Consider the following 15,584-nt stretch of genomic DNA (forward strand, 5'->3'; position numbering starts at 1 on the left):
GCGGACCTGTGCCGTCTGGCTGCTGCCGCTGATGCTTGGCGCTCCTTGCGCCTCCTGCCCGCTGGTGCTTGGCGCTCCTTGCGCTTCCTATCCTGACGCTGGCTGCGTCTCCTAAACTGACGCCGGCTGCGTCCCCAGAACTGACGCTGGCTGCGTCTCCGTGTCGCTGGCTGCGACTCCGTCCGTACTCAGTGGTTTGGCGCTGGCTGCGCCGTCTATGTCGCTGGCTGCGACTCCTCTGCTGGTACGGGAACTGCGCTCCGTGCGCTCCTGGCAACTCTCTAGCTGGTCGTCGAGCCGTCCTCCAGCGCAAGTTGCCCTTGCAGTCTCCCTAGGACTGCGAATAAAAGCTGTTGTTTTGTGTCATGTGGAGTTGCCTTAAACGGCTCCCCACACGCGTAGGTCCGAAGAAAGGGGTACTTCAAAGGCCTTGGCTGTGGCTAACGGAACGTTTTATTCTGTAAATTCATAAATTATTCTACAATTCAAATATTAATCCTTCTTCTTACCGCAGTGTGCCCTCCTACAATCAACAAAACAATGAATGGCACTTTTTGGCGGCATTCACACTACCGCTATTAGTAGGCCCGTAATTCCGACAACTTAAAATACTACATTTCCTAATAATACTGACTTAACTATCGATAACAATGTTTTTGACCGTCGACAAGATTAGATTTAATAGATTATTTTTGATTAGATTAAATTTAAAAAAATATATAAGAGGACTAATACGGTCTCATTATTCGCATCCGCGTGAATGCAAAAAATGCAACTCTGTGTATTGTGGCCAAACAGCGGCTTCTTCAGGGTCTATTTGTTGGAAAAACTTAAGAATTAGTTAATTTTAAGTTAATTTAAGCATTTAAAAAACTTGAAAACACATTAATCGACATGGCGGATGCCGCAGCACGTCAGCTGCAGTACGAGTACAAGGCGGTAAGTGAGAAACCAAAAGCATTGGCCATTCCATGCGGCGTCTGGCAATTTCACCAATGTGTCTAATGTGATTTTTTCTTTTAGAACTCCAATCTTGTGCTGCAAGCCGATGTCCGACTCATCGAACGACCGCGTCGAGATGAGGCTACTGGTGAGGTGTGCTCCCTGGTGGGAAAACTGGACGGCACCCGGATGGGCGATCGGTACCAGCGCACCAAGCCGGAGAAGACCGAGGAGCGCAAGGTGAAGCGGCAGAAGCGAGACGAGGCTCAATACGACTTCGAGCGCATGAAGGGTGCCACGCTGCTCTCGGAGGGCATTGATGAGATGGTGGGCATAGTCTACCGCCCCAAGACCCAGGAAACCCGACAGACCTACGAGGTCTTGTTGAGCTTCATCCAGGAGGCCCTCGGGGATCAACCCAGGGATATCCTGTGCGGAGCCGCTGACGAGATCCTGGCCGTGCTAAAAAATGATCGCTTAAAGGATCGAGAGCGCAAGAAGGACGTGGACAGTCTGCTGGGATCAGTGACCGATGAGAGATTCGCATTGCTGGTCAATCTCGGCAAGAAGATTACAGATTTTGGCAGTGAGGCAGTCAATGCTCTAACTGCAGCTCCAAACAACGAGGAGCAAATCGACGAGACATATGGCATTAATGTGCAGTTTGAGGAGTCTGAGGAGGAGAGCGACAACGATATGTACGGCGAGATTCGCGATGACGACGCCCAGGATGAGGGCGAAGAGGCTCGCATTGATCACACACTGCACGCCGAAAATGTAAGTATTTCGAATAAATATAAGTATCTCTCTAGTTATACGTCTTGCCATCCACAGCTGGCCAACGAAGAGGCTGCCAACAACGTGAAGAAGGATCGCACCCTCCATCCTTTGGACATAGACGCCTACTGGTTGCAGCGTTGCCTGAGCAAGTTCTACAAGGATGCCATGGTATCGCAGAGTAAGGCAGCCGATGTTCTCAAGATCCTGAAAGATGCCGCTGATGAGCGCGATTGTGAGAACCAGTTGGTGCTCCTGCTTGGATACGACTGCTTTGACTTCATCAAGCAGCTGAAGCTTAACCGGCAGATGATTCTCTACTGCACCATGTTGGCGTCGGCTCAGACGGACAGTGAGCGGCAGAGAATCCGTGAGAAGATGCGTGGCAACTCAGCGCTGGCCAAGATTCTCAGGCAGCTAGACACAGGAAAAGCCGAGGAACAGGAGGAGGGCGAAACCAGGGGAAGCAAACGTGGTAAGGGCGATGCCGAAGATGGTGGAGCTGCTGCAGCCGGTCAGGTGGCCGGCGTAAGACAGCTTCTGGAATTGGATGAGCTGGCCTTCACCCAAGGATCACACTTCATGGCCAACAAGCGCTGTCAGCTTCCCGATGGCTCCTACAGGAAGCAGCGAAAGGGCTATGAGGAGGTGCATGTGCCGGCTTTGAAGGCTGTGCCCTTCGATGCCGACGAAGAGCTCCAGCCCGTGGATAAACTCCCCAAGTATGTCCAACCCGTATTTGAAGGCTTCAAAACTCTTAATCGCATCCAGAGTCGCCTGTACAAAGCCGCCCTAGACAGTGACGAAAACATGCTGCTGTGTGCACCCACGGGAGCGGGTAAAACTAACGTAGCCCTTCTCACCATGATGCGGGAGATCGGCAAGCACATAAACGAGGATGGCACCATCAATGCCCAGGACTTTAAGATCATTTACGTGGCTCCCATGAAGTCCTTGGTGCAGGAAATGGTGGGTAACTTCGGTAGGCGCCTTTCCTGCTACAATCTTACCGTTTCCGAGCTCACAGGCGATCATCAGCTGACCAGGGAGCAGATTGCCGCTACCCAGGTGATTGTGTGCACGCCGGAAAAGTGGGATATCATCACTCGGAAGGGAGGCGAGCGCACCTTTGTGAGTCTGGTGCGACTGGTCATCATTGACGAGATCCATTTGCTGCACGACGAACGTGGTCCGGTTCTGGAAGCACTGGTGGCCCGTACTATTAGGAACATAGAGACCACGCAGGAGGAGGTGCGACTGGTGGGGCTATCGGCTACGCTGCCGAATTACCAAGATGTGGCCACCTTTCTGAGAGTCAAGCCTGACAAAGGGCTTTTCTACTTCGACAACAGCTACCGTCCGGTGTCCCTGGAGCAGCAGTACATCGGCGTGACGGAGAAGAAGGCTCTGAAGCGTTTCCAGGTCATGAACGAGATCGTGTACGAGAAGACCATGGAGCATGCTGGCCGAAACCAAGTCCTGGTGTTTGTGCACTCCCGCAAGGAGACTGGCAAGACCGCCAGGGCGGTGAGGGACATGTGCTTGGAACAGGACACACTCGGAAGCTTCCTCCGAGAAGGATCTGCCAGCATGGAGGTGCTGCGCACTGAAGCAGAGCAGGTCAAGAACACTGAGCTGAAGGAACTTCTCCCATATGGCTTCGCTATCCATCACGCTGGCATGACTCGTGTGGACCGTACCCTGGTGGAGGATCTCTTCGCGGATCGGCACATCCAGGTGCTGGTGTCTACGGCCACTTTGGCCTGGGGTGTGAATCTGCCCGCGCATACGGTAATCATCAAGGGAACCCAGGTCTATAACCCGGAGAAGGGGCGCTGGGTGGAGCTGAGTGCCTTGGATGTGCTGCAGATGTTGGGACGTGCCGGTCGACCCCAGTACGACACCAAGGGTGAGGGCATCCTCATAACCAACCACAGCGAGCTTCAGTTCTACCTGTCCCTGCTCAACCAGCAGCTGCCCATCGAGTCTCAGTTCATATCCAAGCTCCCAGACATGCTGAACGCTGAGATTGTCCTTGGAACGGTGCAACATCTCCAGGATGCGGTCAACTGGCTGGGATACACCTATTTGTATATCCGAATGCTGAGAAATCCGACTCTGTATGGAGTGTCCCATGATGCTATCAAAGCGGATCCCTTGCTGGAACAACACCGGGCGGATCTTCTGCACACCGCTGCCTGCTGCCTCGAGAGGAGCGGCCTCATTAAGTACGAACGCAAGACGGGCCACTTCCAGGTCACCGATTTGGGACGCATTGCCTCCCACTACTACCTCACCCACGAAACCATGTTGACCTACAACCAGCTCCTGAAGCAAACGCTCAGCGAGATCGAGCTGTTTCGCGTGTTTTCACTGTCCTCCGAATTCCGGCACATCTCGGTGAGGGAGGAGGAAAAGCTGGAGCTGCAGAAGCTGATGGAGCGAGTGCCCATTCCCATTAAGGAGTCCATTGAGGAGCACAGCGCCAAGGTGAACGTTCTGCTCCAGGCCTACATATCCCAGCTGAAGCTGGAGGGATTCGCATTGATGTCTGACATGGTGTTCATCACCCAATCTGCGGCCCGATTGATGCGGGCCATCTTCGAAATCGTTCTGACCAGGGGATGGGCCCAGTTGGCGGACAAGACGCTGACGCTCTGCAAGATGATCGATCGGAGGATGTGGCAGTCGATGACCCCACTCAGGCAGTTCAAGAAGATGCCCGACGAAATAGCCAAGAAGCTGGAGAAGAAGCACTTCCCGTGGGCGAGGCTGTACGACTTGGAGCCCCACGAACTGGGTGAGCTCATAAGGGTTCCCAAGTTGGGCAAAACCATTCACAAGTTCGTGCATCAGTTCCCCAAACTGGAGCTCTCCACCCACATCCAGCCGATTACCAGGGGCACTCTCAGAGTGGAGCTCACCATCACTCCGGATTTCCAGTGGGACGAGAAGGTCCACGGACAGTCTGAGGGCTTTTGGGTGCTGATCGAAGACGTGGACTCGGAACTCATTCTGCACCACGAGTTCTTCCTGCTGAAACAGAAGTATTCCCAGGATGAGCACCAACTTAAGTTTTTCGTGCCCGTTTTCGAGCCCCTGCCGCCGCAGTACTTCCTCCGCATTGTGTCTGACCGCTGGATCGGAGCAGAGACCCAGCTGCCCGTGTCCTTCCGCCATCTCATCTTACCCGAGAAGAACATGCCGCCGACTGAGCTTCTGGATCTGCAGCCGCTGCCCATCAGTGCTCTCCGGCAGCCCAAGTTCGAGTCGTTCTATTCGCAGCGGTTCCCGCAGTTCAATCCCATCCAGACGCAGGTCTTCAATGCCGTGTACAACAGTGACGAGAACGTGTTCGTGGGAGCCCCCACCGGTTCCGGAAAGATGACCATTGCTGAGTTTGCCATCATGCGTCTCTTCACCACGCAGTCGGATGCGAGGTGCGTCTACTTGGTTTCCCAGGAGGCTCTGGCGGACCTGGTATTCGCCGACTGGCACGGAAAGTTCGGCTCCTTGGACATCAAAGTGGTGAAGCTAACGGGGGAAACTGGCACGGATCTGAAGCTGATAGCCAAGGGCCAGCTGGTGATCACCACAGCGGACAAGTGGGATGTACTCTCGCGCAGATGGAAGCAGAGGAAGAACGTGCAGCTCGTGAACCTCTTCATCGTGGACGAACTGCAGCTGGTGGGAGGCGAGGAAGGTCCGGTTTTGGAGATCGTTTGCTCCCGAATGCGGTACATCAGCTCACAGATCGAAAAACAGATCCGGATAGTGGCGCTGTCGGCTTCCCTGACGGACGCCAGGGATGTGGCCCAGTGGCTGGGATGCAATCCCAACGCCACCTTCAACTTCCACCCGAGTGTTCGACCCATCCCGTTGGAGCTGCACATTCAGGGATTCAATGTAACGCACAACGCCACCAGGATCGCCACGATGTCCAAGCCGGTCTACAATGCCATTCTGAAGTACAGCTCGCACAAGCCTGTCATCGTGTTTGTCTCGTCCAGGAAGCAGGCGAGGCTCACAGCCATCGACATCCTGACCTACGCTGCCTCGGACTTGCAGCCGAATCGATTTTTCCATGCGGAGGAGGAGGACATCAAGCCCTTCCTTGAGCGAATGACGGACAAAACTTTGAAGGAAACCCTAGCCCAAGGAGTGGCCTATCTCCATGAGGGACTGTCCGCCTCCGATCACCGCTTGGTGGAGCAGCTCTTCGATTCGGGAGCGGTGCAAGTTGCCGTTGTATCAAGGGACCTCTGCTGGGGCATGAGCATCTCCGCCCATTTGGTGATCATCATGGACACCCAGTTCTACAATGGCAAGAACCATTCCTACGAGGACTATCCCATCACGGATGTGCTGCAGATGATCGGCCGGGCGAATCGACCCAACGAGGATGCGGATGCCAAGTGCGTGTTGATGTGCCAGAGCAGCAAGAAGGACTTCTTCAAGAAGTTCATCAACGAGCCGCTGCCCATCGAGAGCCACTTGGATCACCGCATGCACGATCATTTCAACGCGGAGGTCGTGACCAAGACCATTGAAAACAAGCAGGATGCCGTGGACTACCTCACCTGGACGTTCCTCTACCGAAGGCTGACGCAGAATCCCAACTACTACAACCTGCAGGGTGTGACGCATCGCCACCTCTCGGACCACCTGTCAGAGCTGGTGGAGAATACCCTTAGCGACCTGGAACAATCGAAGTGTATCAGTGTTGAGGACGACATGGACACACTGCCCCTCAATCTGGGCATGATTGCGGCCTACTATTACATCAACTATACAACGATTGGTGAGAAGGAGCACCCTTTACAGTCCCAACCCAATACTAATCCCAACTATTCTTTCCAGAACTCTTCAGCTTGTCGCTGAACAGCAAGACCAAGGTGCGAGGCCTGCTGGAGATCATCTCTTCGGCCGCCGAGTATGAGGATGTGGTGGTGAGACATCATGAGGAACAAGTCCTGCGCACTCTCTCCCAGCGACTGCCCAACAAGCTCACAGGACCCAATGAAACGGCGCCCAAGTAAGCCCCCCTGTTTAAGGATTTCCGATATATTCTAACTAATCTCCTTGCAGATTCAATGACCCGCATATCAAGACCAACTTGCTGCTGCAGGCTCATCTTTCCCGGCTGCAGTTGGGACCTGAACTTCAGGGGGACACGGAGCAGATACTGAGCAAGGCCATCCGACTCATCCAAGCCTGTGTAGATGTGCTGAGCTCGAATGGCTGGCTCTCCCCTGCGGTGGCTGCAATGGAGCTGGCTCAGATGGTTACCCAGGCGATGTGGAGCAAGGACTCCTACTTGCGACAGTTGCCGCACTTTAGTGCTGAGATCGTCAAGCGCTGCACAGAAAAGGTAAGGAAACTAACTCCCCTTCAAGATCCCTAACTCATCCTCTGTTTTTTGTAGAAAATCGAAACCGTCTTCGACATCATGGAGTTGGAGGATGAGGATCGTTCGCGTCTGCTCCAGCTTTCCGATACCCAAATGGCAGATGTTGCTCGCTTCTGCAATCGCTACCCCAACATCGAGCTCAACTATGAGGTGGTGGACAAGGATCGCATCAACTCGGGATCGACAGTTAACGTGGTGGTTCAACTGGAACGCGAGGATGAAGTGACCGGGCCAGTCATTGCACCCTTCTTCCCCCAGAAACGCGAAGAAGGCTGGTGGGTGGTTATCGGCGATCCAAAGTCCAACTCCCTGCTCTCCATCAAGCGCCTCACGCTCCAGCAGAAGGCCAAGGTCAAGCTCGACTTTGTGGCGCCCAGTCCGGGCAAGCACGACTACACCTTGTACTACATGAGCGACTCCTACTTGGGCTGCGATCAGGAGTACAAGTTCTCCATCGAGGTGGGCGACTTCCAGTCGGAAAGCGAGAGCGAGTCGGATTAAAAGTTAAGACCCTTCAATTGGATTATGTTTAGCAATAATTTCGAAATGATTACCCATCCCATCCCATCTTGGTCTATCGATTATGTAAAGTAGGAACTTTTGCGAGGACAAATTTTTCAAAATATATTACCTAAAATTTTAAAACAGATATAGATATTCCATTCTGATCATAAATATTTATTAGCATATTTATATATATTGCGACTGATTATGGAGGTATTCATATTCTCCATGTGGATAGGAGGCTCTAGCGGCTCACCGAAACCGCCGACCCGTGGCTGCTGCCCCTGTTGGCACCTCCGTTGGCGAAACTGTTTCCGGAGCTAAAGTTGATGGTCTGGCCGTTGGGCAGGTGGTAGACCTGGCTGAGGGAGGCTCCGGCAGCGTTGCTGGGGCCATTGGGTCCAAAGTTCTGCGACTGAGTAGCTGTGCTAGCCGAGGAGGCTCCGAAGGAACCGTTGGCGCTCTGCGACTGGAAGCCCTGGGCCTGGCCGATGGCTGCCGATGATCCGGAGTTCGGGCCGTTGTTGTAGTTGCTGTTAGCAGCCCCGTTTGAGGCGGCCTGCTCTTGGTTATAGCCATTGGGTCCGAGGGGTCCTAGCGGGCCCAGCTGGACATTAGCATTGGCATTACCGCCATCGGGTCCGGCACCCACATCGACGCCTGCCTTAATGCCTCCGGCTCCTGCTGAAGTGCCAGCCTCGACGTTACCACCTTGGTTGCCACGGTGGCTGCCTCCGAATCCCTGATTACCACCGAAACCACCTCCGAATCCTTGATTACCACCGAATCCACCACCAAAACCGGGATTTCCAAATCCGCCTCCGAATCCAGGATTTCCAGCATATTCTCCACCAAACCCAGGATTGCCAAACTGGCGCTTCACTCGCTTGTGAGTGCTGTAGATGCCCAGTCCCTGATCCTCTGCAGAACGCACTCGCCTTACCTGTGGGTTGGCCTTTGGCTTTATGTACAAAGCGGATTCCACGACCACTTCCTCAATGGTGGCTCCCTTCGAGGCTGTAATTTAAAATAATATTCGCACGTCGTTGAATTAAAATAAATATTCTCTGATGCTTAAAAAAAAAGATTTAAAATCTATTTATATTTTTTTTCGAGTCATCTTCCGCCATGACTTACGCAACTCATCCTCCGCCGTCTGGACCTGCTTCTCGTTGCGCTGCCTCAGTTGGGGAAATGCCGAGGCGGCTCCCAGGCAGACGAGGGCCAGGACCAGCACCAGAAGCGAGCGATTCATGTTGGGTTCTTCGATTAGATTTGATTCTCCGGGAGGAACACGTCCGCTGGCTAGGCTGCTTGGCGAACAACTGTTCGGTCTATCTCCGCCGTTTGGCGATCAACTCTCACTTTTCAATCACCACGGGGGGCCTCCCCTGCGCTGGTCCGGCGCCGCTAATTGCTTCTATCAATATTCAAATGTTTCGGCAAATACGAACAAAATATTAATAATAATAAAAACTGGCTTGTATAATCAAACGATTTTTGGCACATGTAATATTGTATTATGCAGGAAAAAAAAAAAACAAAACGGGTGTACAAAAGCCGAAACCGGTTTAAAAGTAAAGCTCATGGAGGAACTAGTTTGAGTTTCTTTTGTTTATTTTATATTTCTTGGTGCTTCGGTTTTTGTTTCTCTTGGACTTCCTTTTCGGGAAACAGATGTTGGCCAGAACTTTTACGGGCAACCAGAGCGGAGGCGGAGACTCCCTTCGTGTGTATGTGTGTCTGGTGGCAGCGACTGGGGGGCATCCCAATGAACTTCTGTCTGAGATTTCTCAATGCTGGCGATTGTAGTGCCTATTTAGCTGATAAGACAGACCCGATTGGATCAGTGGGTTAAAAAAATATAGATGATAGATCTCCAATAGAACACTTGTATATTAACTATATAGTACATACTTTAAATAAACCTTTTATTTCTGCTTTCATATTTAATCTAAAAGTATTGACAATTATTGAATTTTTTAAGTAAAATGTGCAATAGGAATTGAAACACAAATTAAGACACTCACAGCTTCCTTTCATCAAAATGAAATCGAAGGGAACAATAACAAGGGGACTTGGTTTGGTTGAGATCGCTTAATCAAACAGTTAATGTTTTATATGCGGTTTTAATGGAATATGCAAATTAGATTACGAACTAAATGGTAAAAATTAAACAATGATCTGAATCGAATACACAATTTTTGTACAACTTGAAAGTCGTGATGAGGCGCTTGAATGGTTCTTTGAGTGCTTCGTTTTGCGAGCCTATTTATAGTCTAATGTTGCGATTTTATGCCTACACTTATTGTTAAGGAAACAACAAAACTGAGCACTGTTCGATATAGTTAGCAGTTAGCCTAGGATAAGTGGCCCACTCGGTTGTGCCTACTCGATGCCATGGGCGAAGATCATGACCAGGCCTGGATCGATCATGACGTCCTCAGTCATGTGGAGGTTGTCACAGCTCAGAACGAGCACAGCCTGCTTGCCTGCAAAGTCATATATATTAATAATCTATTAATATTATGATTAATATCACTACCAACCTGGAATGCGTCGACACACGTAGTTGTCGTAGATTCTACGGTTAGTTTGCCGCGTCTCCAGCGAACTAAGACCTCTGGGCCAACGACGCTCGTGACAGAATTCCATGAGACTGTCCAGGATGTGTGGCGGACAACCCGACTCGGACAGAGCACGCTTAATCATGAGCTGTAAGAGGCGTTAAAGATTATGCCTTGGAAGACCAATAGTTGAGTACAATGCTTGATTACCTGCAATGCATCGTCAGGCGTAGAGATCATTCCTCCCCACCGAGTTACCCTGGCCCTTGGCAGGGTGCTGCTCCATCGAATCACCTCGTCGCGCTCCATCTGATCGGCTATTGCACGCATGGCAGGATTGGAGACGCGCATGGCACGCATGAAGTCTTTAAACAGCTGCAGCTCCCTCTTAAGTTCGTTGATGGTCAGCTGTTGGTCAGTAATCTCCGCCTTAAGATCGCCCATCTTCTCCGTCTGCTTCACGATCAGCGTACGCAGCTCCCGTACACAGTTGTGATCTTTCAGTTCGTCCTTCGGAATGTCAAAACCGCAACCTTTTTCGCAGGGAAACGGCCGTTTGGGGTTGTGAATGCACTCCTCCAGGTGTGAGCTGTAGGCATCCAGTTTCAGAACAGACGTGCAGCCATAGGGGGCGTTGTCACAGGTAATTGACAATCTAAAGGGTTAAAACCGTGTAGGTGGTGGGAGGCAATAGAGTGGGGGTCGCTTACCTGGAGAGTAGGTTGCGCAATATGCGAGGTACTGCTCTCAAATTCGCAGTGGTGAGGGCGTTTCGATCCACGGGACACGTGGGCTGGCGAGTGAGCCATTCGTTGATGCAGCCGCGACAGAAGGCGTGCTCGCACATCACCGCCTGGAATCGAAAATGTATATGGGATATGTATATCTGTGCATCTTGGGGTAAATCAAATAAACAACAAACCTGCAGTGGGTCCTCTAGAACTCCGGAGCAGATGGGGCAGGTGAGCTCCTCGTCCACCTCCCCCTGAAAGCGATTGACGTCGTAGCCCATATTATATGCTTCGTGATCAGTCCATCAGCGCAAAGTTCGGATCTATCTATGTATATATGTATTTCTTCGGCGGATTGCAAAATCTTTTTGCTGCGCTTGTTTCGTTTTAGTGTTGTATAGCGTGTGCGAGTGCAGCAGTGTTGACAGTGTTTTGACTGTTGACTGTTGGTATTTTTTTTGGTATATTTTTTCAAATTCAAAAAACGGAGAGTTTTTTGAGTTAAACTGAATGTTTAACTAAACTTATGCTTAAATTTCGTAAGTATTCAAAATGTATTTTAAGAAAATTGGTTTTACGAGATTTAATAACTTAATAACTTAAATGTAAATATAAGGTTGTCAAATATCTCCCTTCCGCCTTTTTGTCTTTTGAATTTCGCGGCTATGTACAAAGCGCTACAGAGCTCGTATCTGGCAACACTATACATAATTTAAAAGGTCTTGACATAACCTACAAAACGACGCTATGCATGATTAGTTTGGATATTGCGTTCACCAGTTATAGACGTGTAAACATGGAGTTCACTAACGCCGAAATTCGCGCTATTTTAAAGTTTTCCTTCGTTAAAGGCAAATCCGCTAGAGAAACGTTCCGTGAGATTAATGGGGTTTTGGGGGATGGTACTCTATCACTTCGAACCGCGGAGGAATGGTTTCGACGATTCAGAGCCGGTGAAAACGACACCATGGATAAGCCAGCCGGCGGAAGACCTGTGACGACAAATACCGATCAAATCATGGAATACATCGAGTTAGACCGGCATGTGGCTTCTCGTGACATCGCCCAGGAGATGGGAGTTAGTCACCAAACCATTTTAAACCATCTGCAGAAGGCTGGATACAAAAAAAAGCTTGATGTTTGGGTGCCGCATGATTTGACGCAAAAAAACCTTGTGGACCGAATCAACGCCTGCGATATGCTGCGGAAACGGAACGAACTCGACCCATTCTTGAAGCGGATGGTGATTGGCGACGAAAAATGGATCACATACGACAATATCAAACGAAAACGGTCGTGGTCGAAGGCCGGTGAATCGTCCCAAACAGTGGCCAAGCCGGGATTGACGGCCAGGAAGGTTTTGCTGTGTGTTTGGTGGGATTGGAAGGGAATCATCCACTATGAGCTGCTCCCATATGGCCAGACGCTTAATTCTACCATCTACTGCGAACAATTGGACCGCTTGAAGCAGGCGATCGACCAGAAGCGTCCAGAATTGGCCAACAGGAAGGGTGTAGTGTTCCACCAGGACAACGCCAGACCACACACTTCGTTGATGACTCGTCAGAAGCTACGGGAGCTCGGATGGGAGGTTTTATCGCATCCACCATATAGCCCGGACATAGCGCCAAGTGATTACCACCTGTTCCTGTCCATGACGAACGCCCTTGGTGGTGTAAAGTTGAACTCAAAAGAGGCTTGTGAAAAGTGGCTGTCCGAGTTCTTCGCAAATAAGGAGGGGGGCTTCTACGAGGGAGGTATTATGAAGTTGCCGTCTAGATGGAAACGGATTATCGAACAAAACGGCGCATATTTCAACTAAATCGGATCACTGTAACACTTTTTATAAAGCATTGAATAAAGAGCAAAAAAGCGGAAGGGAGATATTTGACAACCTTATATAAGCTAAATATAGTAAAATTATATAGATTACAGAGAAACTTCATTTGTCTTTTAATTTTATTTATTTAGCAGAAGTTCTTTTAAACTTTCTTATGCTTTATCAACCCGCTTAACATTAATAAAAGCATAATATTTAATAATATTTGAAAATCTATGAACATATTAAATTGTAAAACTATAGGCTCTATCGATATGGACAGTATCGATGTGAGCATAGAGTTTTTACTCAGCTCTATAAATATCAAAATTTTGTATTACACATTCAACATTTAACAATATTTGGCAATGTTTTCAAAATTTGTGACCAGGTACAGGTCCTTGCTTCGAAATTGTTCGCCTCTGCTTACCGGAAGATGTACCTACTATAATGTTTGCTCCCAAATTCAAAAACCTTTCGAAACCCGCGAAGGACCTCTCCCACAGTTGCTTGGCAGGCCTGTATTTGTGAACCAAAAGAGATTTATGCCCATGGAAATTATTATTGTTGTTCACGACGATACCCGGTTTTATATCGACGTCCACGGTAAAGAGGCTGAACTGTCATACAGAATTAAAAATGGAGTTATGACGATATTCCACACCAGAGTTCCAAAAGAGCTTGGAGGCCTTGGACTTGGAAAAAATCTGGCTAAGGCAGCTCTGGACTTTGCGATGAGTAACGCTTATTTTTTGGACATAAGATGTGGTTTTGTTCTGGACTATCTTAATAAGTACAAGCCCCATTATGCGAGATACTTAATACAATAAGCTCTATTTCAACAAATAGATACAAAATATATGTTTTTTTTTTTAAATATTTCTACGGTTTTAAAGATATTTGGTATTTAATAAGGTTTGAAATTCGTTTCACAGGCAAAAACTAAAAACTAACATTGAACATGCCTTCAACGGCAACATTTAACGCATCCTTGTTCCCACAACCCTTGGACTTTGTTTCCTGGCAAAAGGAGATTCTATACTATATCTCATTCCGAGCCTTCCAACCGTACTTCTGTCGTTGCTGCTTCTCCCGGCTGTTCGACTGGCGGTTACCATTGGACGTCTTGCGGGGGGCACAGTAGCAGGATCGCTGCTGTGAGTCCAGGTAGGATCGGCAGCCGAGAGTCAGAGTGCCAGTGAAGAGCATCTTGGCGGCGGCTTTGCAGCCCTTCATCATCAAATCGCTGGCTATAGACTTCTCGTAGCTATCACAGTACTTGTAGAGACACCGCTTGAAGTCCAGGTCACAGAGCTCCTTATCGCTATTGCAGGTATCGTAGCAGATGTCGTGTTCATTGCAGCATGTCTCCATCTCTTTCGCCGGCAGGTACTCCGTACTTATACGCAGTCCCAGAGAGCCGCAGCCATCAGATTTCGGAGTGTAGAACTTGTTCTGTACAGCTCGCGGGGCTGACGAGGGAAGCATAAAATTTCAATTTTTACATAATGCGTTTTGCGTCACAGACGCTGTACACTCACCTGGTCCACCGCCCTCCGGCTCCGGGCATTGGTACACGCAAGTCTCCTCCACGGCGGCATCGAACACCTCATGCACTGTTCGAAATTTGCGCACCACGGTGATCATGTTCTTGAACACGTCACCAAATATCGCTTCTGCCGCTATAATGGCATCCCTTAGCTGCAAAAGGGTTGCGGGGCAGGAATTTAGATACTATATCTTACAGATACTTAAACGCATCACTTACATGGACTATTGTGCTGGATCCGTAACCAGAGTAGGCGTATGTGAGGAACGTAAGCAGGTAAATTGCCACCTTCATCCAGGAGAACTGCATATTTATTTATAATCCGAGCCCAAATGGTAAAAGATATTGCTGCGAAGATTCAGGAGGAACTGCAAGCTATTTGTAGTTTGTTTTTTCTTTTTCAAACAGCTGTTAAGTAGGGCCAGGTAGCGCCGAATATCAAATCTTTAAAGTATCTGAGAAATTCCCTGTTCATCTTTCAGATAAATAAGCGCGGTTTATTAGAAATGCTTTTTTGAAGGTTTTTAAAATGAATTTTAAATAAAATGTTTTTTTTAATAATTAAAATATATTTTTAACAATTTAAAATAAAATATTTCTATATATTTTATTCGTTTAAAATGATAAAAGTTTTAAACCATTGAAATTTAAAAAAAATAGTTCCAAAGTATTAAGCATCACTGGAAAAAGACCACAGATTTTGGTAAAGAATATAAATTAATTATTTACATATTGAAGTTGAAGAGTACCGCGATAATGAAGATTTGTCTTCGGTGCAAAAAAGGACCACAGATATTAACAAACATATAACTAAATACAAAAAAAAATAAAATAAATATTTTTAGAATTTATTTTTCTATATAAATAGAAAGAAAGGTCTGATGTCAAGAACAAAAAACCCAAGCAACACAAATAATAAAAAAGCAACACCCAATCATGTTGAAAAGACAAATATTTTTAATATAAAAAAAAAAAAAAGAAAAAAAAATATAAAAAAGGTAGCATCACTGGAAAATATCATGACATCCAAACCCAAGAAAGACCACAGATTTTGGCAAAAAAGGTTATTAATTCATATTGAAATTAAAATGACTTCCAAGCCAAAGAAAGACCACGGATTTTGGCAAAAAAGGTTATTAATTCATATTGAAATTAAAAAGCATCGCAATGATAATTTGTCTAAAGAAAATAAAATTGATTAAATAAGAAAATGAAACAAAAAATATATTAAAGTTTGCAAATAACTGCAAACGTGATTAAAGTCACGCCACAGACTGGAAGAAAA

General features: G+C 48.2%; 5 protein-coding genes across 5 annotated transcripts; 2 read left to right on the top strand and 3 right to left on the bottom strand.

Annotated features, from left to right (window-relative positions):
• The first annotated feature begins 766 nt into the window (after nt 1-766).
• Brr2 (U5 small nuclear ribonucleoprotein l(3)72Ab) lies at nt 767-8,229 on the top strand. The gene is made up of 6 exons (XM_017242874.3): nt 767-939; nt 1,024-1,719; nt 1,777-6,520; nt 6,580-6,754; nt 6,808-7,090; nt 7,145-8,229. Exons 1-6 carry the CDS (start codon nt 895-897, stop codon nt 7,628-7,630), a joined length of 6,429 nt encoding a protein of 2,142 aa, XP_017098363.1. The 5' UTR covers nt 767-894; the 3' UTR covers nt 7,631-8,229.
• Nucleotides 7,787-8,992, bottom strand: LOC108126341 (uncharacterized). Its single transcript, XM_017242876.3, has 2 exons — nt 8,771-8,992; nt 7,787-8,650 (listed from the first exon to the last, which is right to left on the bottom strand). Exons 1-2 carry the CDS (start codon nt 8,886-8,888, stop codon nt 7,878-7,880), a joined length of 891 nt encoding a protein of 296 aa, XP_017098365.2. The 5' UTR covers nt 8,889-8,992; the 3' UTR covers nt 7,787-7,877.
• Nucleotides 8,993-9,547: 555 nt separating this feature from the next.
• Nucleotides 9,548-11,374, bottom strand: elgi (E3 ubiquitin-protein ligase NRDP1 elgi). Its single transcript, XM_017242875.3, has 5 exons — nt 11,123-11,374; nt 10,911-11,053; nt 10,411-10,855; nt 10,183-10,348; nt 9,548-10,125 (listed from the first exon to the last, which is right to left on the bottom strand). The coding sequence occupies exons 1-5, from the start codon at nt 11,210-11,212 to the stop codon at nt 10,022-10,024; spliced, it is 948 nt and encodes a 315-aa protein (XP_017098364.2). The 5' UTR covers nt 11,213-11,374; the 3' UTR covers nt 9,548-10,021.
• Nucleotides 11,375-13,118: 1,744 nt separating this feature from the next.
• On the top strand, nt 13,119-13,627 carry LOC108126184 (uncharacterized). The gene has a single exon (XM_017242647.3). It carries the CDS (start codon nt 13,119-13,121, stop codon nt 13,578-13,580), a length of 462 nt encoding a protein of 153 aa, XP_017098136.2. The 3' UTR covers nt 13,581-13,627.
• An 11-nt stretch (nt 13,628-13,638) lies between these two features.
• GXIVsPLA2 (phospholipase A2 group XII) lies at nt 13,639-14,704 on the bottom strand. The gene is made up of 3 exons (XM_017242646.3): nt 14,519-14,704; nt 14,292-14,451; nt 13,639-14,222 (listed from the first exon to the last, which is right to left on the bottom strand). Exons 1-3 carry the CDS (start codon nt 14,606-14,608, stop codon nt 13,792-13,794), a joined length of 681 nt encoding a protein of 226 aa, XP_017098135.1. The 5' UTR covers nt 14,609-14,704; the 3' UTR covers nt 13,639-13,791.
• Between the last annotated feature and the right edge of the window lie 880 nt (nt 14,705-15,584).

This window comes from Drosophila bipectinata, chromosome 3L (genome assembly GCF_030179905.1).
Source record: "Drosophila bipectinata strain 14024-0381.07 chromosome 3L, DbipHiC1v2, whole genome shotgun sequence".
Lineage (NCBI taxonomy): Eukaryota > Metazoa > Arthropoda > Insecta > Diptera > Drosophilidae > Drosophila > Drosophila bipectinata.